Source organism: Pelophylax lessonae, assembly GCF_965119305.1.
Source record: "Pelophylax lessonae genome assembly, chromosome: 3".
Lineage (NCBI taxonomy): Eukaryota > Metazoa > Chordata > Amphibia > Anura > Ranidae > Pelophylax > Pelophylax lessonae.
In genome coordinates this window covers 541,680,864-541,701,819 of record NC_138770.1, presented here as the reverse complement: position 1 = coordinate 541,701,819, position 20,956 = coordinate 541,680,864, and the positions used below count along the sequence as shown (strand labels likewise).

Sequence of the window (20,956 nt, the reverse complement as noted above, 5' to 3'; positions counted from 1 at the left end):
CTAACCCTTCCTCAATCTATACAGAGAAAAAAAAAAAAATTTTGAAATCCATTTGAAGATACTGTAAATTAAAAATACAAGAGGGGCAAGCTTCTAAATGCACAGATTCAGTATCTCCCAAAAGAGAGTACATCTCTTATATCTATATCTAGAGTATTATATCTTTTCATGTGACAACACTGAAGAAATGACATTTTGCTACAATGTAAAGTAGTGAGTGTACAGCTTGTATTAGTCCCCGTTCACACTGGGGCAACCTGTCAGGCGACCTGGTCGCCTGACAGGTCGCCGTAGGTCGCTCGCCATAGAGAAGCTATGGACCCGTTCTAATAGGAGCGACACAAGTCGCTCCGACTTAGAAAAAGGGTCCGTAGCTTCTTTGGGGCGACCCGGAGCGACCTGCATAGACTTCAATGTTATGAAGTCCGTCCCGGCCGCTCCGAGGTCGTGGTGCGAGCAGCACGCTGCGACCTATGAAGTCGTCCCGGCAAGTTGGATCGCCCCAGTGTGAACGGGGCCTAACAGTTTAAATTTGCTGTCCCCTCAAAATAACTCAACACACAGCAATTAATGTCAAAACCACTGGCAAAAAAGTGAGTACACCCCAAAGTGAAAATGTCCAAATTGGGCACAATTGGCCATTTTCCCTACCCCCTGTTGTCATGTGACTCATTTGTGTTACAAGGTCTCAGGTGTGAATGGGTAGCAGGTGTGTTAAATTTGGTGTTATCGCTCTCACTCTCTCATACTGGTCACTGGAAGTTCAACATGGCACCTCATGGCAAAGAACTCTCTGAAGATCTGAAAAAAGAATTGATGCTCTACATAAAGATGGCCTAGGCTATAAGAAGACTGCCAAGACCCTAAAACTGAGTTGCAGCATGGTGGCCAAGACCAAACAGTGGTTTAACAAGACAGGTTCCACTCAGAACAGGTCTCGCCATGGTCGACCAAAGAAGATGAGTGCACATGTTTAACGTCATATTCAAAGGTTGTCTTTAGGAAATAGACATATGAGTGCTGGCACCATTGCTGCAGAGGTTGAAGGGGTGGGGTCAGCCTGTCAGTGCTCAGACCATACACCGTACACTGCATAACATTTGTCTGCATGGCTGTTGTCCCAGAAGGAAGCCTCTTCTAAAGATGATGCACAAGAAAGCCCGCAAACAGTTTGCTGAAGACAAGCAGACTAAGGACATGGATTTCTGGAACTATGTCCTGTGGTTTGATGAGACCAAGATAAACTTATTTGGTTCAGATGGTGTCAAGCGTGTGTGGCAGCAACCAGGTGAGGAGTGCAAAGACAAGTGTGTCTTGCCTACAGTCAAAGTTCATTAAGGGAACCATGAATGACAACATGTACTGCGACATACTGAAGCAGAACACGATCCCCTCCCTTCGGAGACTGAGCTATAGGGCAGTATTCCAACATGATAACGACCCCAAACACACCACCAAGTTGACCACTGCCTTGCTAAAGAAGCTGAAGGTTAAGGTGATGGACTGGCCAAGCATGTCTCCAGACCTAAATCCTATTGAGCATCTGTGAGGCATCCTCAAATGGAAGGTGGAGGAGCTCAAGGTCTCTATCATCAGTCAGCTCCGTGATGTCATTATGGAGGAGTAGAAGAGAACTCCAGTGGCAACCTGTGAAGCTCTGGTGAACTCCAAGCCAAAGAGGGTTAAGGCAGTGCTGGAAAATAATGGTGACCATACAAAATATTGACACTTTGGGCCCAATTTGGACATTTTTACTCACTTTTGTTACCAGCGGTTTAGACATTAATGGCTGTGTGTTGAGTTATTTTGAGGGGACAGCAAATTTACAATTTCATACAAGCTGTACACTTACTACTTTACATTGTAGCAACATGTAATTCCTTCAGTGTTGTCACATGAAAAGATATAATAAAATATTTACAAAAATGTGAGGGTGTACTCACTTTTGTGAGATACTATATAATACACAAGAGATATACACGAGAGCTTTTCTACTGGCAAAGGGATTTGTATTTCTACCTATTCATTCCTAATATTTAAACAGTTATTCCTCCTAGAATAGTGATGTCTGGCAGGGGACCTGATCTTTCTCTGCTGCAGTTTCACTTTCAGTTACAGGTTTCCTCACCAACCCCTCTGAGACTGGATAGTAAAAAAGCAGCACATTAACAGTTCATGAGAAGTCAGTCTATCAATTGACTTCTCACAAACAGGACTGCCGAGAAAATTTTAGTTCAATCAGTGCTGTAGCCAATAGGTTGTGAACCTGATCAGTGTACTCTGACAGCAGGGAGGTCGGGGAATCTCCCCGCTGTCAGAAAAAAAAAGACACAGCAGGGAGGATTCTTGCATCCACACCAAATGTGTTAGCATGAAAACACAGGGAAAAAAACAAGTATGAAATACAAAAAATAGCATTAAGGCATGACAACAAAATTCAAACAACATAGTGAGAATATTTTGCAGGAAGCTGGCAACGGTTGGACTGCAAAGGGCGGTGAGATTCAATGTCCACTGTGGAATCATGTTGCAAGTAATCAGCTTCTGGCTGAGTGCCTGGGGCCACAGGAGGGTGAGGGCTATCTTCATCCCCCACACCTACTTCACTCGGCTCAAAACCGATTCCTCAGATATATATGGACAGTCTGTGGTACTCTTTGGGGTTGCTGCACTATCCATACTCGTTGTGATAGGGCTTTTTGCCTCTGGAGTATCAGGAGCCGGAGGCTCTAGCTAGAAGAGGTGGCAGGTACCATTCCTCAGGTACCTCCTGTACTGGTGGAATATCCCCAGAGTTGAATGGCCCTCTGTCTACAGCTGGTTTGTTAGAGCAATCACCACTAAGCACACAAGGTCTCAGTAGGTTGTGATGAAGACATCTTAGGATAAGGTCTTTTCCAGACTATATCGTACAGCAGAGTTGGAGGGAAGAGCTGACCTTTCACTGGATATTAAGTCAGTTTCCACTTGGGTTCCCTTTGCTGCCTCTCTCATTTTTGGTATTTTTCATCAACACCCGGTCCCCCTGTCACACTGTTAGGTCACCCAGGACTGAGTCTGTGGCCAAGTCTTTGTATCTATCCAGCACCACTTGCTTGGCTTTCTAAATTTGGTCCCAGTGTTCATGCACCCAGGTGCTAGGCATCCAGGGTTGAGAGTTCCCTGGAGAGTCCAGCAGGAGGTCCACTGGCAATCTCCTGTAGCATCTGAACGTCGGGAAGGAGGGCGTATGCCCTGTAGCTCAGGGGACAGTATAGATGTAGGCCCACACTATGGCCCCTATGTGCTGATGCCAACTATCACGGTGCACCTGCTCAAGGGTCCTCAGGATGCCCAGAAGAGTATTGTTTAGTCGCTCATAGTCTCCATTACCCTGGGGGATGAAACAGAGTGGTATGTGACTTCCTGATGTCACTGTTGCAGACAAGCCTTTTGGACCCAGTCCGCTAGCCGAAGAAGTACCTCCTGACTATGGACTCAGTCTGAACAGCTCCAAAAGGCCACTCATAGAATGTAGTGCCTGACAGACTTGAAGAATGTTCGACTGTGGGAACAACAACCTGTAAGACATTATCCCATGCCTCAAGCCGATCGCACTGCCTCAGAATTGCTTGTGCTTTATTAGACAGTTTTTGGCAATTGCAGGAAAACAGCTTACCCAAGCTTACCCCATCGGCAGAGTAAGTGTTTCACCTGCATGAGATTAGAATTGTTTTAGTTGAATCAGTGCCCACTTCTCTTGGGTGCATATTTCTTTATGTCCACCTTGGGGACCAGGGCCTTGTTCCATGAGGGAGCACAAAGAAGCTGCCACGGGCAGGATAGGAGCTACTTCTATGTTATCTTGGTCCCAGTCCTCCCCTGGGCACTCCATCGGATATCAGGACAGAGCATCCGCATGCCTGTTAAGCTTCCTGGGCTTATAATGAATTTTGCACTTGAATTGTGCAAGGCAGGTGGCCCACTTCTTCTCTAGCGCCTTAACTTTGCCGTATCCAAGTACAACAGTGGGTTGTTATGTGTGAAGTCCTCTATCTCTGCTCTGTTGAGGTATTCTGCAAATCTCGGTGGGGGCCCATACTGAAGCCAGAAAATCTAGTTTAAAGAAGCTGTAGTTGTGAGGGTTCTTCTCAGTTGGCCACAAGCTGCGGCTGGCGTATGCAATTGCCTGTTCACAACAGTCCTATATTTGAGCCAGTACAGCTCCAGGGCCTTGCAAGCCTTGCAAGCTTCTGTCAGTATACACATTGTTGTAGTCTATGTAAGCCAGGTTGCCAGGTAGTGCCACAGGGCCTGAAGAGAGGGTGATTGACCATTCTTCTTCTGGGTGGCATGGGCGATCAGCAATTGGGTAAGCAGAGCTGCTATTTGGGCATACTTTTGGATTAACCACCTATAGTACCCCACCAATGCTAGTAGTTCAATAACAGTCTTTGGAGATGCCAGTCCAAAACAGCCTGGACTCCATGACGTGTCGGGTATTGGATATTTTTAGTTTCATCAGGCGCCATTCACTGGGTTTGAGTTTTAGTTCATACTGTGCTAGGCCGCCAAACACCCGGTTCAAGTAATGAACATGGTCCTCAAACATCTTGGAGAAAATGAAGATATCATCCAGATCGACTAGTATAGAGTCAAAATTGAAGTCTCCCAAACACCTTTCCATTAAGTGTTGAAAAGTGCTGGGGGCTTTGTTAAGCCCAAAGGGCATGCATTTAAACTCAAATAGTCCCAAGGGTGTGATAAAGGTAGTATTTTCACGATCATGATCTCTTACTGGGACTTTCCAGTAGCCGCTCGCTAATCTTATTGTAGAAAAGTCTTTAGCCTGCCCCAACACCATTAGAGATTCCTCTACCAAAGGTAACAGGTAGGCATCACGGTGGGTGCAGGCATTCAACTTGCAATAGTCCACACAGATCCGCAGACTTCTGTCTTTCTTTCTCACCAGGGCCATGGCTCTTCCAAGTTACCCTGACACAGAGCTGGAGGAATGTGATGGTACTGCTCTTAGATTAGTGGAACGTCCCTCAAATGAATTGGGTGGTCGATGGCCTCTGTGTACCCATAGTCCTCCAGGATGGTAGCAAAGACCAAAAGGTGCTTTTCAAACCATTGGTATAGCAACCTTTGCTGTGGCATGGAATAGTCCTTGAAGGGAATGTCCAGCTGTTCCAGCAGTAACTTGTACTGTGACTAATCCAACAAGGCCATGGCTGCCTGAAGTGGGGCACATGTGGCCTCTACCCCAGGCTGCTCTTTCAAGATACAGTGACGGGGTATTACGTACAGGTCTGCTAAAGTAGAATGGTTGGGGAGTGCAATTGGGGTGGTCCCTAGGTTAATGAGTTGTACCAGGAACTTCCCCTTGTAAACTTTGGACAGGGTGCGTGCAACCAACCATTCTCTGGATGCCACTGGATCCTTATGGTTCTACCATCATGGTGGCCCCTTGAAGTTTTTTGTGGGCAAGTAGGGAGGTTTCAGGAAAAGTGTTTGAACCCCTATGCTTTCCCTACTCATCTGGAACCTTTCTCTACCACTAATACTGTCCGTGACAGACGGGTGACCTGTCCCTACACTACCCACACACTAAATGCATGCCAGACCCAGGACTTAGGGTCTTAAATAGACTCTAACAACAAAGAAAATGGCCTCTGCCCCCACCTATAACTGGCCTTCATAGCAAAGAACACATGGGAGGGAAAAGCACATGAGACAAACAAAAATAAAAATTCCCAGTTCAATTTGCTAACCAGTTTGCTTACCAACCAAATTAACCTGTCTAAAAGTTTGCATCAAAACAGGGGTTTAGTTAGCACACATTTGCAAATGCATGTGTAAGCTGCAGGGCCACTCCATGGCACCCTGTATTACCTGCAGTCCTAACTTGTATATTTGTGAGAGTCTTCACAGTGGAAGCACATGCAAGCTAATGGATAGATAGGGGGCAGGTGAGCCTGGAGGTGGCCCCACCCTCCTAAAGGTACTTGGGGGCATAATGGATGCCCATCCAATGGTACAACAGCAAAGGCATCCAGTATGTCCACTCGCCAGTATACATTAACAACAAAGAAAATGGCCTCTGCCCCCTCCTCTAACTGGCCTTCATAGCAAAGAACACATGGAAGGGCAACGCACATGAGACAAACAAAAATAAAAATTCCCAGTTCAATGTGCTAAACAGTTTGCACAGCTTCCACTGTGAAGACTCTCATACATTTACAAGAGTTAGGACTGCAGGTAATACAGGGTGCCGTGGAGTGGCCCTGCAGCTTACACATGCATTTGCAAATGTGTGCTAACTAAACCCCTGTTTTGACGCAAACTGTTAGACAGGTTAATTTGGTTGGTAAGCAAACTGGTTCGCAAATTGAACTGGGAATTTTTATTTTTGTTTGTTTCATCTTAAATAGACTCTGCCTGATCCCGGATTGCTGCCAGAGTCACATGGGCAGTCAGCATCCAACTGGATTGCTGCCCTTGTGACCCAGGAAACCAAAGAAAAACTATGTACCTCCTGACTTCCTATCCCTCTGCACTGCTGGTGAGTTCAAGCGCCACCTGCAGTGGAGAAAACAGACTGCACCTGTTTCTGTTCAGTAGCAAGCAGGATAGGTGACTGTTCCGAAAGCCAATCACAGTGCTCATATGATAGAGAAGCCATGTCACCTCCTGGACATTAAAGCCTGGGGTGGCCAGGATGAAATGTTAAAGCATTTCTAAGCCCAAAAACTTAAATATAAAATTATGCAGTTTATCAGTTCTTAAAAGTGGTGGCTGCATTTGTTTCTTTTTCCAGGCTTTATTTCCTTTATTTTCACCTGGTGATCCTGCCAGTAACTTGTTTCTTGCCCTAGAGTGACAATGCTCATGCACTGCACTCTATCTATGGAGGAGTTGTGTTGTCACCTTATGCCTCGTTTCCACTGAGCGGTACGGTTCGGTTCGGTACGGTTCGGTTCGGTACAGTTCAGTACGGTTCGGAAGGGTACACCTTGATGAGGCTTGTGTTTCCACTGCCAACAGTGCCTCAGCTCAACAGTACCTCAATGGTGTAGCTCCATCCTGTTGGTACAGTACTAATGTTCTTGGTACCCCAATGAAAGGGTCCCAAAAAAGTGGTACGGTACGGTTCGGAATAAGGGTACTATTCACAACTTTTGACAATGGAAACGGCAAACATTGCACACAGTACCGAACCGTACTGCTCAGTGGAAACGAGGCATTAGTTACACCCTGATCCCTATTGAATTGTACTTTTTCTCAGTAAGGAGCTAGCAGAAAAAGACATGACTGTTTGCTCACTGTATATAAGGTTTGATTTGTTCATGTTATGTTTTTTTTTTTTTTTCATTTTTCATTTTTGCGATATTTTTTCCCATTAAAGTGGAGTTACCCTTTAATGTCAGAGTAATTGCTTCATAAATATGCCCTAATGTTTGTCAAGTGCTAACTGCTGTCAGAGTATGGCAGAACTGCACATAGCCACTTCCAATTAACTCCCCACTGTTCTTTTTTGGGCTCATTTTTTCTTTTTCCCTTAATTCAGAGCTTCTGTAGGGCTTGTAGTAAAACATGAATTGTTCTTTAAGTTTTAGGGTCCTTCAAACACTTCACTTTCTATTCAGGTTTGGACCCATGCTCTTTCCAAACATTTATTTTTCCTAATCTCCTTAGCTGTTCCCGACATTGTCTTTTCATAGGTTTTGTCAAAAAACAATAAACGCTGCTAAGAGAGAAATGCAGTGAGACTCATTTCCACAATGTTCATTTCTAGGCTGCCTAGAAATCTAATTGCAAAGAATTCCTTTCATTCAGGACCATAAAAATGGTTCTGAAAAGATTGAAATGGGTGAATGAAAGCAAGAGGAAGGTTTCCAAAATATCAGTATGTACACAACTGAAAAAAAAAAACACGCTGTGCCTCTTTCAAACTGTTATAGCATACACTGTTTGTACTGTGTGCGATAATGCAAGGAACATGATGAGAAACCGCAATGCTCCTAAACATACAGTTAGCCATTTTTATTATTAAATCATATGACTCTGATTTTCACAAATAAAAAGCACAATAGATTTTGGGGTGTATACTTTTAAAGAACAAGTTCAACTTATGTGCTGCATCATGTTTAGAACAGATATTGCATAAATGAATACTTTCTTCTCCGACACAGAAAATAAAACCTAAGGCGTGCAGCCATGTGTTAGCTGGAGCTCTACTTTAAGTTATATCTGATCAGAAGATACAATTATTAGAGTAATGCTATTATAAAAACATTTGACTGGTGTTCCACTTTAACCACTTCAGGACCGGAAGGATTTGCCCCCTTAATGATCAGGCCATTTTTTGCGTTACTTTAAATGCTTGCCGACCGCCGCACGACTATTTACTGCGGCGGTCAGCCCCTCACAGGCAAAGCGACGTAGTACTACGTCGCTAGCCTGTGAGGGTCTAGGGAGCGAGCGCACGCCCCCGGAGGCGCGCTCACGCTCCCGCGCGGTCACGGACCCCTCCGCGTGTGTGCCCGGCGGACCTGATGTCCGCCGGTCACTCGCGCTCGTCCGTTAGAGCAGGAGAAAGGCAGGCGGCTAATGTAAACAAGCCACCTGTCATTCTCCCCTGAATAGTGATCATACGGTTCTACTATGTAGGACCGTTGATCACTGTTCATACACCTCAAGCCACAGCCAATCACAGTTAGAATCACGCCCCTAGGGACACACATAACCCCTCCCTCTCAAAAAAAAAGTTAACCCCTTCACTGCCAGTGTCATTTTACAGTAACAGTGCATATGTATAGCACTGATTACTGTAGTAATGTCACTGGTAACCCCAAAAGTGTCAAAAATATCAGTCAAGGGTCCGATCTGTCCGCCGCAATGTCGCAGTACCGCAAAAAAAATTGCAGATCGCCGCCATTACGCGTTAAAAAAAAAAAACAACAAAAATCTTTCCCTTAGTTAGTAAACGCAATAACATTTGCGCAAACCAATCAAAATACGCTTTTTGCGGGTTTTTTTTACCAAACATATGTAGCATAAAACAAATTGGCCTAAAATGTTAAAAATTTAGATTTTTACATTTTTTGGGGGGGAATTTCATATAAAAAAATGTGAAAAATATTGTTATTTTTGCAAAATTGACTCTCTTTTTTTGTTTATAGTGCATGATCAAAAAATCGCACAGGTGATCAAATACCACCAAAAGAAAGCTCTGTTTGTGGGAAAAAAGGACGTTTAATTCGTTTAGGTACAGCGTCGCACGACCGCGCAATTGTCCGATAAAGTCACGCAGTGCCGAATCGCAAAATAGGCCCTGGTCAGGAAGGGGGTTAAATCTTCCGGGGCTTAAGTGGTTAACAGACAAATGCAGAGTCGTGCGACGCTGTACCTAAATAAAATTGATGTCCTTCCCCCCCCCCCCCCCCCCCCCACAAATAGAGCTTTCTTTTGGTGGTATTTGATCACCTGTGCGATTTTTATTTCTTGAACTGAACTATAAACAAAAAGGAGCGACAATTCTAAAAAAAAAAAAAACAATATTTTTCACATTTTGCTTTATAACATTCCCTAAAAAAAAAAAAAAAATCTATTTTTTTCATCCTTTTAGGCCAGTTTGTATTCTGCTACATATTTTTGCTAAAAAAAAATCTCAATAAGCATTTTTTTGTTGGTTTGTGCAAAAGTTATCGCGTCTACAAACTAGGGGAAAGTTTTATGTCATTTTTATTTATTTATTATGGCAGCAATCTGCGATTTTTAGCGGGACTGCAACACTACAGTGGACAGATCAGATCCCTAATTGACATTTTTTGACACTTTTGGGGGGACAAGTGATATTACTACAATATTCAGTGCTAAAAATATCAAAACATCAAAATCTGTCTTCCCCCAGTCAAAGCAACCCCCACACAGTTAGAAAGCAATCCCAGGGAACACATTAATCCCTTTGATTGCCCCTGAAGTTAACCCCTTCCTTGTCAGTGTCAGTGTCATTAGTACAGTAACAGTGCATATTTTTTAACACTGATCACTGTAATAACGTCACTGGTCCCCAAAAAAGTGTCAAAAGTGTCAGTTAGGTGTCTGATTTGTCCGCCGCAATGTTGAGTCCCACTATAAGTCACTGATCGCCACCATTACTAGTAAAAAAAAGAAAATTCCATAAAAATATCCTATCATTTGTAGACGTTATATCTTTTGTGCAAATCAATCAATAAAAGTTTATTGAGATTTTTTTTTTACCAAAAATATGTAGCAGAATACACATTGGCCTAAATTTATGAAGAAAATAGATTTTTTTTTTTTTTTATTGAATATCTTTTTTAGCAGAATTTAAAAAATATTGTTTTTTTTTTTCAAAATTGGCACATTTTTTTGTTTATAGCGCAAAAAATAAAAACTGCAGAGGTGATTGAATACCAGCAAAAGAAAGCACAATTTGTGGAAAAAAATGGACATTAATTTTATTTGGGTACAGCGTCGCATGACCGCCCAATTGTCAGTTAAAGTAACGCAGTGCCATATCGCAAAAAAATAGCCTGGTCATTAAGGGTGTAAAACCTTCCGGGGCTGAAGTGGTTAAAGGATATGTTGTCCCAACATTTCATATTCCTGATATGTGGCTGTTGTACCATTTACTTGTATGAAAAAGTATCTCGTTCTCTATGTATTGCTTCCTTTGTGTGATATACCTCGTGTTCCTGGTAGTCCCTCTGTTTTCTTATTTAAAACTGACCATGCTAGGCATAAGGGCACTTCCATCTGAGCATGGTCAGTGTTCTGGCTGTACTGGAAGCACAGCTTACCTGTCTTCTAATGGCTAAGACTTGTGCTGACATGTCCCCCACCCCCTTTCTGCAAAATTATGCACTGGGAAGATTAGTGTACTGATGTTTCCTACCCCTAGCTCACTTATAAAAAAAAAGAAAGTGTATATATATATATAGTATATATTTATATGTGTATATATATATATATATATATATATATATATATATATATTTATATACAGTGCCTTACGAAAGTATTCGACCCCCTTGAACTTTGCGACCTTTTGCCACATTTCAGGCTTCAAACATCTATATTAATAAAAGGCAAGTGTCCCTGCGTCCAGATTCCCTGTGTCCGTGGAAATGCGCTACTGCACATGTGCCACAGGACAGCCGTTGGGACTGGGGGCGGGCACTGACCTTTTTAGGCTGAGGGAGCTCCTCGGTGTCGGAGGCCGGGTGTTGGGGGTCACCCCCGATAATGGTGCGGTGTGAGGGCCGTTGTACTGCTGATCGTTTCAGTAGCCACCGTTCTGAATCCATATGTGCTGGGGAGGCGGGAGGCGGAGTTCCGATCCGTTGCCTTAGATTTAAAAATGGCGCCCCCCGGCGCCAACATGTCACTGCGCATGCGCCGCTGCTCGGTAAAAGCCGTACACGTTCGGCTATTTCCGGGAATACCCGAACGTATCCGAGCTTTCCCGAGCGGCGGCGCATACGCAATGGCGCTATTTTTAAATGTAAGGCAACTGATCGGAACTCCCTGTACCATGCCTGCAGCACTGCATCTCCTGTAGTATGCCCGCAGCCCCGCATTCCCCTGTACCATGTCCGCAGCCCCGCATTCCCCTGTACCATGCCCGCAGCCCCGCATTCCCCTGTACCATGCCCGCAGCCCCGCATTCCCCTGTACCATGCGCGCAGCCCCGCATTCCCCTGTACCATGCGCGCAGCCCCGCATTCTCCAGTACCATGCGTGCAGCCCCGCATTCTCCAGTACCATGCGCAACAAGTGGGACACAATCATGAAGTGGAACGAAATTTATTGGATATTTCAAACTTTTTTAAGAAATAAAAAACTGAAAAATTGGGTGTGCAAAATTATTCAGCCCCTTAAGTTAATACTTTGTAGCGCCACCTTTTGCTGCGATTACAGCTGTAAGTTGCCTCATGCCTAAAACTCCTGAAGGTGGAGACACGTAAGGGTGCAGAGTGGCATGAGTGCCGGAGTAGTTAGCAGGCAAAGTCCGCTCTTTAGATTATCTGGTGTCAACTCATGCAGAGAGAACTGACTCATGCAGAAAGTAGAGAAAAGACACTCATGAAAAATGAACAATGCATATCATACTATAGTGTGTACCTGTCTCAATTTAAACCAATATCTGAGGTTTACAACCACTTTAATGTCCTGCCAAACAGACCGCAGATGCAGCGTTGACCCACTCCCCACTGAGTTTACATTCGGTTTTGTGTGCCCAGCACTGACAAGTTTTTTTTCTCAGCTCAGATTGCATTCTCTGAGATACTTGATAGAGGTATACTTTAAGTCAGTGACTTTATCCTGTTTTTAATGGATTCATTGTCATATTTTGACTTTTCTTGCAGGAGTATTCATCACAAAAGGAGATGTTGGTGTTGGAACCATTGTTGGCTCAGCTGTATTTAACATTCTCTGTATTATTGGAGTGTGTGGACTGTTTGCAGGGCAGGTAGGATATATTTTATTTCTTGAAACACCATAACATGCAATGTTTTATAATGGATAGCAGTGGGACAAAAAAAAAAAAAAAAATGTGTCCCACTGACCCACTTTTATATTGCTTCCAGATTTTAATAATGTACTTCCAAGCCGGAAAGGCCATAGCCATATGGGGGTAAAAGGAAAAGCTTCATGTGAACAGAGAGACTGCATTGTTGGTCTTTGATGTATAAATAGTAGAATATTAGGTTATATATTATATGGGTTTGATTTACTAAAACTAGAGAGTGAAAAATCTGGTGCAGCTGTGCATAGAAACCAATCAGCTTCCAGATTTTATTGTCAAAGCTTAATTGAACAAGCTAAAGTTAGAAACTGATTGGCTACCATGCACAGCTGCCCCAGATTTTGCACTCTCCAGTTTTAGTAAATGAACCCCTGTGTATTTGTAATGGAATGTAGAGTCTGACAGCAGCCAGCACACTCACTACAAACTGGCAACACTCAAAGCTACAGATGCTGGCTGTCCACTGACCCTAAATTGGGGTACACACTATAAGAAAATCGGGAGAACGATCGTCCGATTTTCCTCATTGTTTCACAGCAAATCGGAACCGATGATCGAAAATTTGTATGAAAATTCTCGTATGACAAAGGATTTTTTGGTTGTTTATTGTTTCTGATCTTGCGTAGTCTTTCTTTTCTGATTTTGTTTGTACAAAAAATCGTAGAAAAACAGTACACATTATACGAAAATTGTTAGTTTTTTCCCGTACGAGAAAAATTTTGGAGTTTGTTCCTTCGAGAATTTTCGTGTGAAAATTCTGAATCGTCTGTAGAAAGTTCTGTACACACTATACAAAAATCATACGAAATTCTTTGGGCGAAAATGTGCACCCGATTATCTTATAGTGCGTACGAGCCTTAAGAACCCTTGTGATGGGGTAGGGTAGGTTGATCTTGCATTAAGGTTGGGTTCCCTCTCTACCGATCCCTGCACCTTGGTCCTATAGCAAGCCAGGTGAGCTTTTAAAGGTGTAGACCACCATTCAACTGACCCCACAGTAACCCTGTCAGTCATTTTTACCCCTTTGAGCCGGTACCTTTCAGGGCCATAGGATGCCGGGATTTAGGATCATGTGACCACTGTAATTGGCTGTCACATCGGTCACATGATCGGGAAAGCTCCCGATTGCAAGTAGCGAATGGCAGCTTTCTGTTAGCTGCTGGTAACTGTGCCAGCACAGCTTTATTCACACCAATTCACGCAAATATGCAGCTACTCTGAGCCAAGGTCCACCTGCCAAGAGGCCACATATTTGCATGCAGCCGGTGCCAGTAAGTAGCTTGCCTAAAAATAGGCATTGTAACATTATCCTGCTATTATCTTTGCTGGCCAGAAAAGCCTCTTATATGCGCCTCTCTGTTCCTGGTTTCACTGTGTCAGTAAGGCCTTAACATTCTCAACTTCTGGCATAAAACCTTCTACTTGGAGCTGAGCATCGTTCACAATCACACACTTGTTAACCTTCCTAGCGGTATTCCCGAGTGTGGCTTGGGGTTAAATTTCAGTGCCAACTTTAAATGGGCTGATCCTGCACTCAAATACCTGGGTACTTTGCTTCCACCGAACCCTGGAGACGTTTATCGCCTGAACTTTCCCCCTCTTTTGACCTCCACCCGCGCTCTGATGACAAAATGGTCGACTGGACTACACTCATGGTTTGGTCGCTGCAACATCCTTAAGATGTCCATCTTGCCGAAATATCTCTACCTGTTCCAGACATTACCGGTGTCTGTCCCAGCCGTCTTTTTTAAGCAGGTGGAATCCGCCTTCACCAAATTTATCTGGGCGGGTCGACAACCCAGACTGGCTAGGCGCATACTCATGCTACCCAAATCCCATGGCGGCGTGGCAGTCCCGGATGTTAAGAGGTACTACCAAGCGGCCCACCTAAACAGACTCATGGACTGGTGCAGACACGCTAACCTGAAGATGTGGACGACGTTGGAGATGTCCATGTCCCAGGTCCATCACCCGGGTGCACCGTGGTGCTTGGGCTCTGTGCCCGATCGGGTCAAGCGGCACCCCCTTATTGGCCCGACCCTCCGGATCTGCTCCCAGATCCTGGCCCCTGGGGCTGCCCGGACTGTTCAATCGCCCATGTTTCCGGTTCTGGGCAACATGGCCTTCCCGACGGGTTGTGATGGAGGGAGGTTTCCAGTGCTCTTGGCATTGGGGCGTCTCCGAGTGCAACACTTTGGGACTGATGCGATTTGGCCTTCCCTAATGCAGTTGACAGCTGAGGGTGGCCCGTTTGTTCTCACCAGGTGGCAGGCGCTTCAGTTGCTGCATTTTCTCAGAGGGCTGGGGTCACGCTCACTCTTCGAGAGACCATTGACACCCCTCAAGATTCTTATTTCGGGGGACACCCCCCTGCCTCATGCCCTATCCCAGCTCTATTCCATACTTTCGGAGCCCCCGGGGGACTTTGTCCTCCCGGGACTCTTGAAAAGGGAGGGGGAACTACAGAGGACCTTCATGGCGACCCAGCGCACAAATATTATTTGATTCTCTTTGCGCTCCTCGATCTGCACGCGTCTCCAGGAGACCAACTACAAATTGATGATGCATTGGTATTACACCCCAGCTAGGATAGCCGGCTTCTTTCCCGAGGCATCGACAGAGCATGGTACCCCGGTCTCCCGAGGCATCGACAGATGCTGGCGTTGCCTGGGAGACCGGGGTACCATGCTCCATAACTTTTGGAGCTGTCCCTGGCTGCAGAGTTTCTGGTCTGACGTACGGAAAATATCCCAAAATGTGACTGATGTTGTCCTCCAGGACGACCCTGCTTTCTTTTTGCTGCACTGTACCACCATCCCCCCGCAGCGTTATAAGAAATCGGTCCTGCACCACCTCCTTAACGCAGCTAAGGGGTGCATTGGATTGTGTTGGAAATCTACGACCCCTCCTTCGATACCGCTTTGGCTGTCCAGAGTTAAACATATTAATGATTTTGAGGACCTGGTGATGACCTCGCAGGGCAGGAGGGAACAATACACGGCGACTTGGGGATGTTGGAATATGTTCATCCTTTCGGATGAAGGCAGAGCCCTACAGGATGCCGCCTGAACCTTGAACACTGCGAACTCGGAAGACCGCATGGGATCCACCCGGAACCCCCCATGCTCCCCTCCTTTTTCTGTCCCCCTTACCCACTTAGCTGCTATCTTATTTCCCGCCACTTTACCCCCCCGTCCCCACCCTTCCTTTCCTCCCCCCCACCTGTGTTTCCCCTCTCTCCCTTTCACATGCACTATATAACTTCATTCTACCCCTGTGTGACTTTTACTCATCATTTTGTTTTCCCGGTGAGAAAAGATATTTCTATGTATTTACCTCACGCACCGAGGCATACATACCTCGATGCTCATCTTTATGTGGATGTTCTGACCCACAACTCTGTTTCTACGCTGATGTGCATTGTGACCGCACTTTGTTGGTTTACACGCTTAAGTGATTACATAAGTCCTCCTTTTACTGTCTCTCCTTTTGAAATGATGATTGTCTACGTTTTTTGTTCGGTAATGCTTTTCTCACTGACCTGCAGTCAGTTATGTTTCTGTCATACTGCACTTTCTAATGTTACCATATGTGACACTTGTTTTTGTTGCCTTTGAATATTTCAATAATGAATTAGAAAAAAAAAAAAATTCAGTGCCAAAAGCGGTAACCCGAGCCACACTCGAGGTACCGCTAGGAAGATCGCTGAATCCTGGTAGAGGGGTTACTTACCTTATCACCGGAATTCAGCGATGTATCTCAGCAGTGTGCAGCAGCGGATCTTCCTCCCGATGCTCTGTGTGCCCTGGCTTCCGTCTCCTGCGACGTGACGTTCGCAGGGGGGTGGAACCGGCGGCAAATTCAAATGTAAAACACACCAAACACACTGATACAATTCAAAATAAAATAAGTTCACATTAGTTTGCCCCCCAGTGCCCTTTCCTGCAGTTTTACTGTACTTTTTATGTATATATATATATATATATATACACAGGTCCTTCTCAAAAAATTAGCATATTGTGATAAAGTTCATTATTTTCTGTAATGTACTGATAAACATTAGACTTTCATATATTTTAGATTCATTACACACAACTGAAGTAGTGCAAGCCTTTTATTGTTTTAATATTGATGATTTTTGGCATACAGCTCATGAAAAAACAAAATTCCTATCTCAAAAAATTAGCATATCATGAAAAGGTTCTCTAAACTAGCTATTAACCTAATCATCTGAATCAACTAATTAACTCTAAACACCTGCAAAAGATTCCTGAGGCTTTTAAAAACTCTCAGCCTGGTTCATTACTCAAAACCGCAATCATGGGTAAGACTGCCGACCTGACTGTTGTCCAGAAGGCCATCATTGACACCCTCAAGCAAGAGGGTAAGACACAGAAAGAAATTTCTGAATGAATAGGCTGTTCCCAGAGTGCTGTATCAAGGCACCTCAGTGGGAAGTCTGTGGGAAGGAAAAAGTGTGGCAGAAAACGCTGTAGTTGACCAGACCCTGAGGAAGATTGTGGAGAAAGACCGATTCCAGACCTTGGGGGACCTGCGGAAGCAGTGGACTGAGTCTGGAGTAAAAACATCTAGAGCCACCGTGTACAGGCGTGTGCAGGAAATGGGCTACAGGTGCCGCATTCCCCAGGTCAAGCCACTTTTGAACCAGAAACAGCGGCAGAAGCGCCTGACCTGGGCTACAGAGAAGCAGCACTGGACTGTTGCTCAGTGGTCCAAAGTACTTTTTTCGGATGAAAGCAAATTTTGCATGTCATTTGGAAATCAAGGTGCCAGAGTCTGTTGGAAGACTGGGGAGAGGGAAATGCCAAAATGCCTGAAGTCCAGTGTCAAGTACCCACAGTCAGTGATGGTCTGGGGTGCCATGTCAACTGCTGGTGTTGGTTCACTGTGTTTTATCAAGGGCAGGGTCAATGCAGCTAGCTATCAGGAGATTTTGGAGCACTTCATGCTTCCATCTGCTGAAAAGCTTTATGGAGATGAAGATTTCATTTTTTAGTACGACCTGGCACCTGCTCACAGTGCCAAAACCACTGGTAAATGGTTTACTGACCATGGTATTACTGTGCTCAATTGGCCTGCCAACTCTCCTGACCTGAACCCTATAGAGAATCTGTGGGATGTTGTGAAGAGAAAGTTGAGAGGCGCAAGACCCAACACTCTGGATGAGCTCAAGGCCGCTATCGAAGCATCCTGAGCCTCCATAACACCTCAGCAGTGCCACAGGCTGATTGCCTCCATGCCACGCCGCATTGAAGCAGTCATTTCTGCAAAAGGATTCCCGACCAAGTATTGAGTGCATAACTGAACATAATTATTTGAAGGTTGACTTTTTTTGTATTAAAAACCCTTTTTTTTTTATTGGTCGGATGAAATATGCTAATTTTTTGATATAGGAATTTTGGTTTTTCATGAGCTGTATGCCAAAATCATCAATATTAAAACAATAAAAGGCTTGCACTACTTCAGTTGTGTGTAATGAATCTAAAATATATGAAAGTCTAATGTTTATCAGTACATTACAGAAAATAATGAACTTTATCACAATATGCTAATTTTTGGAGAAGGACCTCTATATATACATACATACATACATACATACTTTAACTTATTTATAGTTTTTTATTATATTATAATTTATGATTTTGTGTTTCAAACTTTATCATACCCGAGATGTTATAGAATGTTATATTAAGAAGAACGCACAGAAAAAAAAATCATATGTAAATAGTTGGTTTGGGCTGCTCATTCTTAAGAATTACATGCAAAATAATGGTACCGCTTTCAGCACCTAAAATCCGAAAGAATCATACCGCCAGGGAGGTAAAAGTCTTTATTGAGACTTTGGGTTTGATTTATTAAAAGCATCTAGTCTGTTTACTTTGCAAGTGCAGTTGCGCTCTGCAAGGGAATTATGTAAATGGGAAGCTGAGAGGACAGAATGAAAAGAAAGTAGTTTTGATTGGTGAGAGTGTGTGGTCAAAAAAATCTAAAAAATCTGCGGCATAACACCCCATCACCACAGCAGTAAAACACCTTCCCAAGCAGAATGAGGCCATGGCCTTTGGACTCTCACTTTTGTATGTATATGGGAGGTGAACCTTTAATTAATAACCCTATTCTGTGAAGGTCAACTTTGTCCCTCTTCCATTTTAGCATATCTAAACCCAAGAAAAACCCAAGAAAAAAATTTAATATATAATATATATACTTGCCAGTTCAAAGATGGCTGCATTAGGTTTATTTTTTCAGCCTGTTTTTCTTTATTTTCATCCAGTGATCCGGTGATCCAGCGAGGAACACAGTAACAGTCTTAGAGCCCGTTCACACTGGGGCGACCTGTCAGGCGACCTGGTCGCCTGACAGGTCGCCGTAGGTCGCCTTCCATAGAGAAGCTGTGGACCCGTTCTAATAGGAGCGACACAAGTCGCTCCGACTTAGAAAAAGGGTCCGGAGCTTCTTTGGGGCGACCCGGAGCGACCTGCATAGACTTCAATGATATGAAGTCCGTGCCGGCCGCTCCGAGGTCGCGGTGCGAGCAGCGCACCGCGACTTCACAGGTCGCCCCGGGAAGTAGCGTCGCCCCAGTGTGAACGGGGTCTTAGGGTGAAAATCCTCACTCACACTGTACTGTATCTATGGAGAAGCAGGGCTGTCAACTTAGAACTGGAAGTTTGTTAGGACTACAGAATCCCTCTTCTATTCTTCTTTCCACATAGGGGATGGTGTTTTGTAGTCCACCGAAAAAAACTGGGAAAAATGCTAACTGATAGTAGAGGACATGAGAAATTATCATCTCACAAGATTTTTGGCAGGATCAGGTTTTTTTTGTTTTCTTTTTGCATGTGTTATATTTAACAGACCAAAAGGGGTAAATCGGAGAATACATTTTTAAGGTTTACATCGACTTTAACGCACAGTGGTCACATGCCTGACACTGCACCTTATTAAAACAATTACACTTAAAACATTGTACCCAATGCAACCTTTACAAGAAAGGACACTAAGTGAACCTTAAACTTTCTATGAGCTCAAGTTTCCCTTAGCTTTTCATTTTGCAGTTCTCAGAGTTGCATTATAACATTGGTGCCGTTTTTTATGTTCATGCTTTATAAATAAAATAGTGAGATCCATTTTTCTGTGCTATGTGACAACAAATGAGTGTAATTTCTAAACTGGCTGATCTTCTTCTGGCTTTTATGCTTTCCCTTTGTTGTTGTGCATGTTTTTCTACTTTATGTCTATTTTCTAATACCCTTTAATCTTCAACTGCATTCTATTATATTTTCACATCTAATGGCATAGGCCTGTGGTCTTTTTCAAACAGGGCATGCATTTATATCAAAGATTAGCTTTTCATATTTACATTTTATTTTTGGCATAGTTTTCGTACATTTTCTTCTTCGAAATAAGAAAACGCCCTATTTTCTACTTTTTATATTATTTCAAAAAGACCTATCGGTAGATTAAACATCAAATTTAGTGTCCGTTTATGAAACCGAGATGAGCAGCGTTCCCGATGATCGCAGCTCATCTTGGATCATTATCGGTTTATGAAACAGAGATGATCAGGGGAGAACATGTTCTCCCCTGATCATCTCCACACACAGAGCATCTGTCATTGACAAACACAGAAACATCCAGTTTATGAAACTGCGATCTCTGCACTTCACTGGCGATCTGTGCCCGAATTCACCCTCCCAGATTCACCAGCCCAGAGGTGGAGATGTGGGGAGAGAAGATGGAATCCCCGGAGAACTGAGGGGGACGAAGGAAGATTCCTGACTTCCTTCTTCCTCGATCAGACCCCCCAAGACAGTAAACATGTCCCCCTGCCAAATTTATGTATATATACAATAACTCACAAAAGTGAGTAGACCCCTGACATTTTTGTAAATATTTTACTATGTCTTTTCATGTGACAACACTGAAGAAATTACACTTTGCTACAATGTAAAGTAGTGAGTGTACAGTAGGGCTGCTACATTTAATCGAAAGATCGATGCATCGCGATTCGACCCTTCGCGATTCTGCATCGATGCTGCGACCGGCTGTAATCGATGTTCTAATGACGTCATGAAGCGCCGCCCCTCCCTCTCCGCACAGCGATGGCTCTTTAAAATTCGTAGCCGCGCCCTCTTTTCCCGCCTCCCGCTGACGTCATCCCCAGTCGTCCGGCGTCGCTGCAAGAAGAGACACGAGGAGCGAGTGTCCCTGACTGTTGGAGAGGAGAGAATGAGATGGACTACGGTGTGCAGTGTTCACGTTTACACTTTACACATGCCTGATCCCTCCAGTAAGCTGACACTGCACTCCGCTTATCACATGCAGTGAGACACTTCCCGATCAGCAGCTGCACAGATTGGGAAATGTATCACTGCCTGTGATTACCGGAGT

The 20,956-nt window shown here is 44.1% G+C and overlaps 1 protein-coding gene across 1 annotated transcript in view; it reads left to right on the top strand.

Annotated features, from left to right (window-relative positions):
* Positions 1–20,956, top strand: part of SLC24A3 (solute carrier family 24 member 3) — a 555,181-nt gene that overhangs the window by 399,964 nt on the left and 134,261 nt on the right. Inside the window, exon 6 of the mRNA XM_082251629.1 lies at positions 12,381–12,484. Coding sequence (XP_082107755.1) covers positions 12,381–12,484 — 104 coding nt within the window. The remainder of the gene's footprint in view (positions 1–12,380; positions 12,485–20,956) is intronic.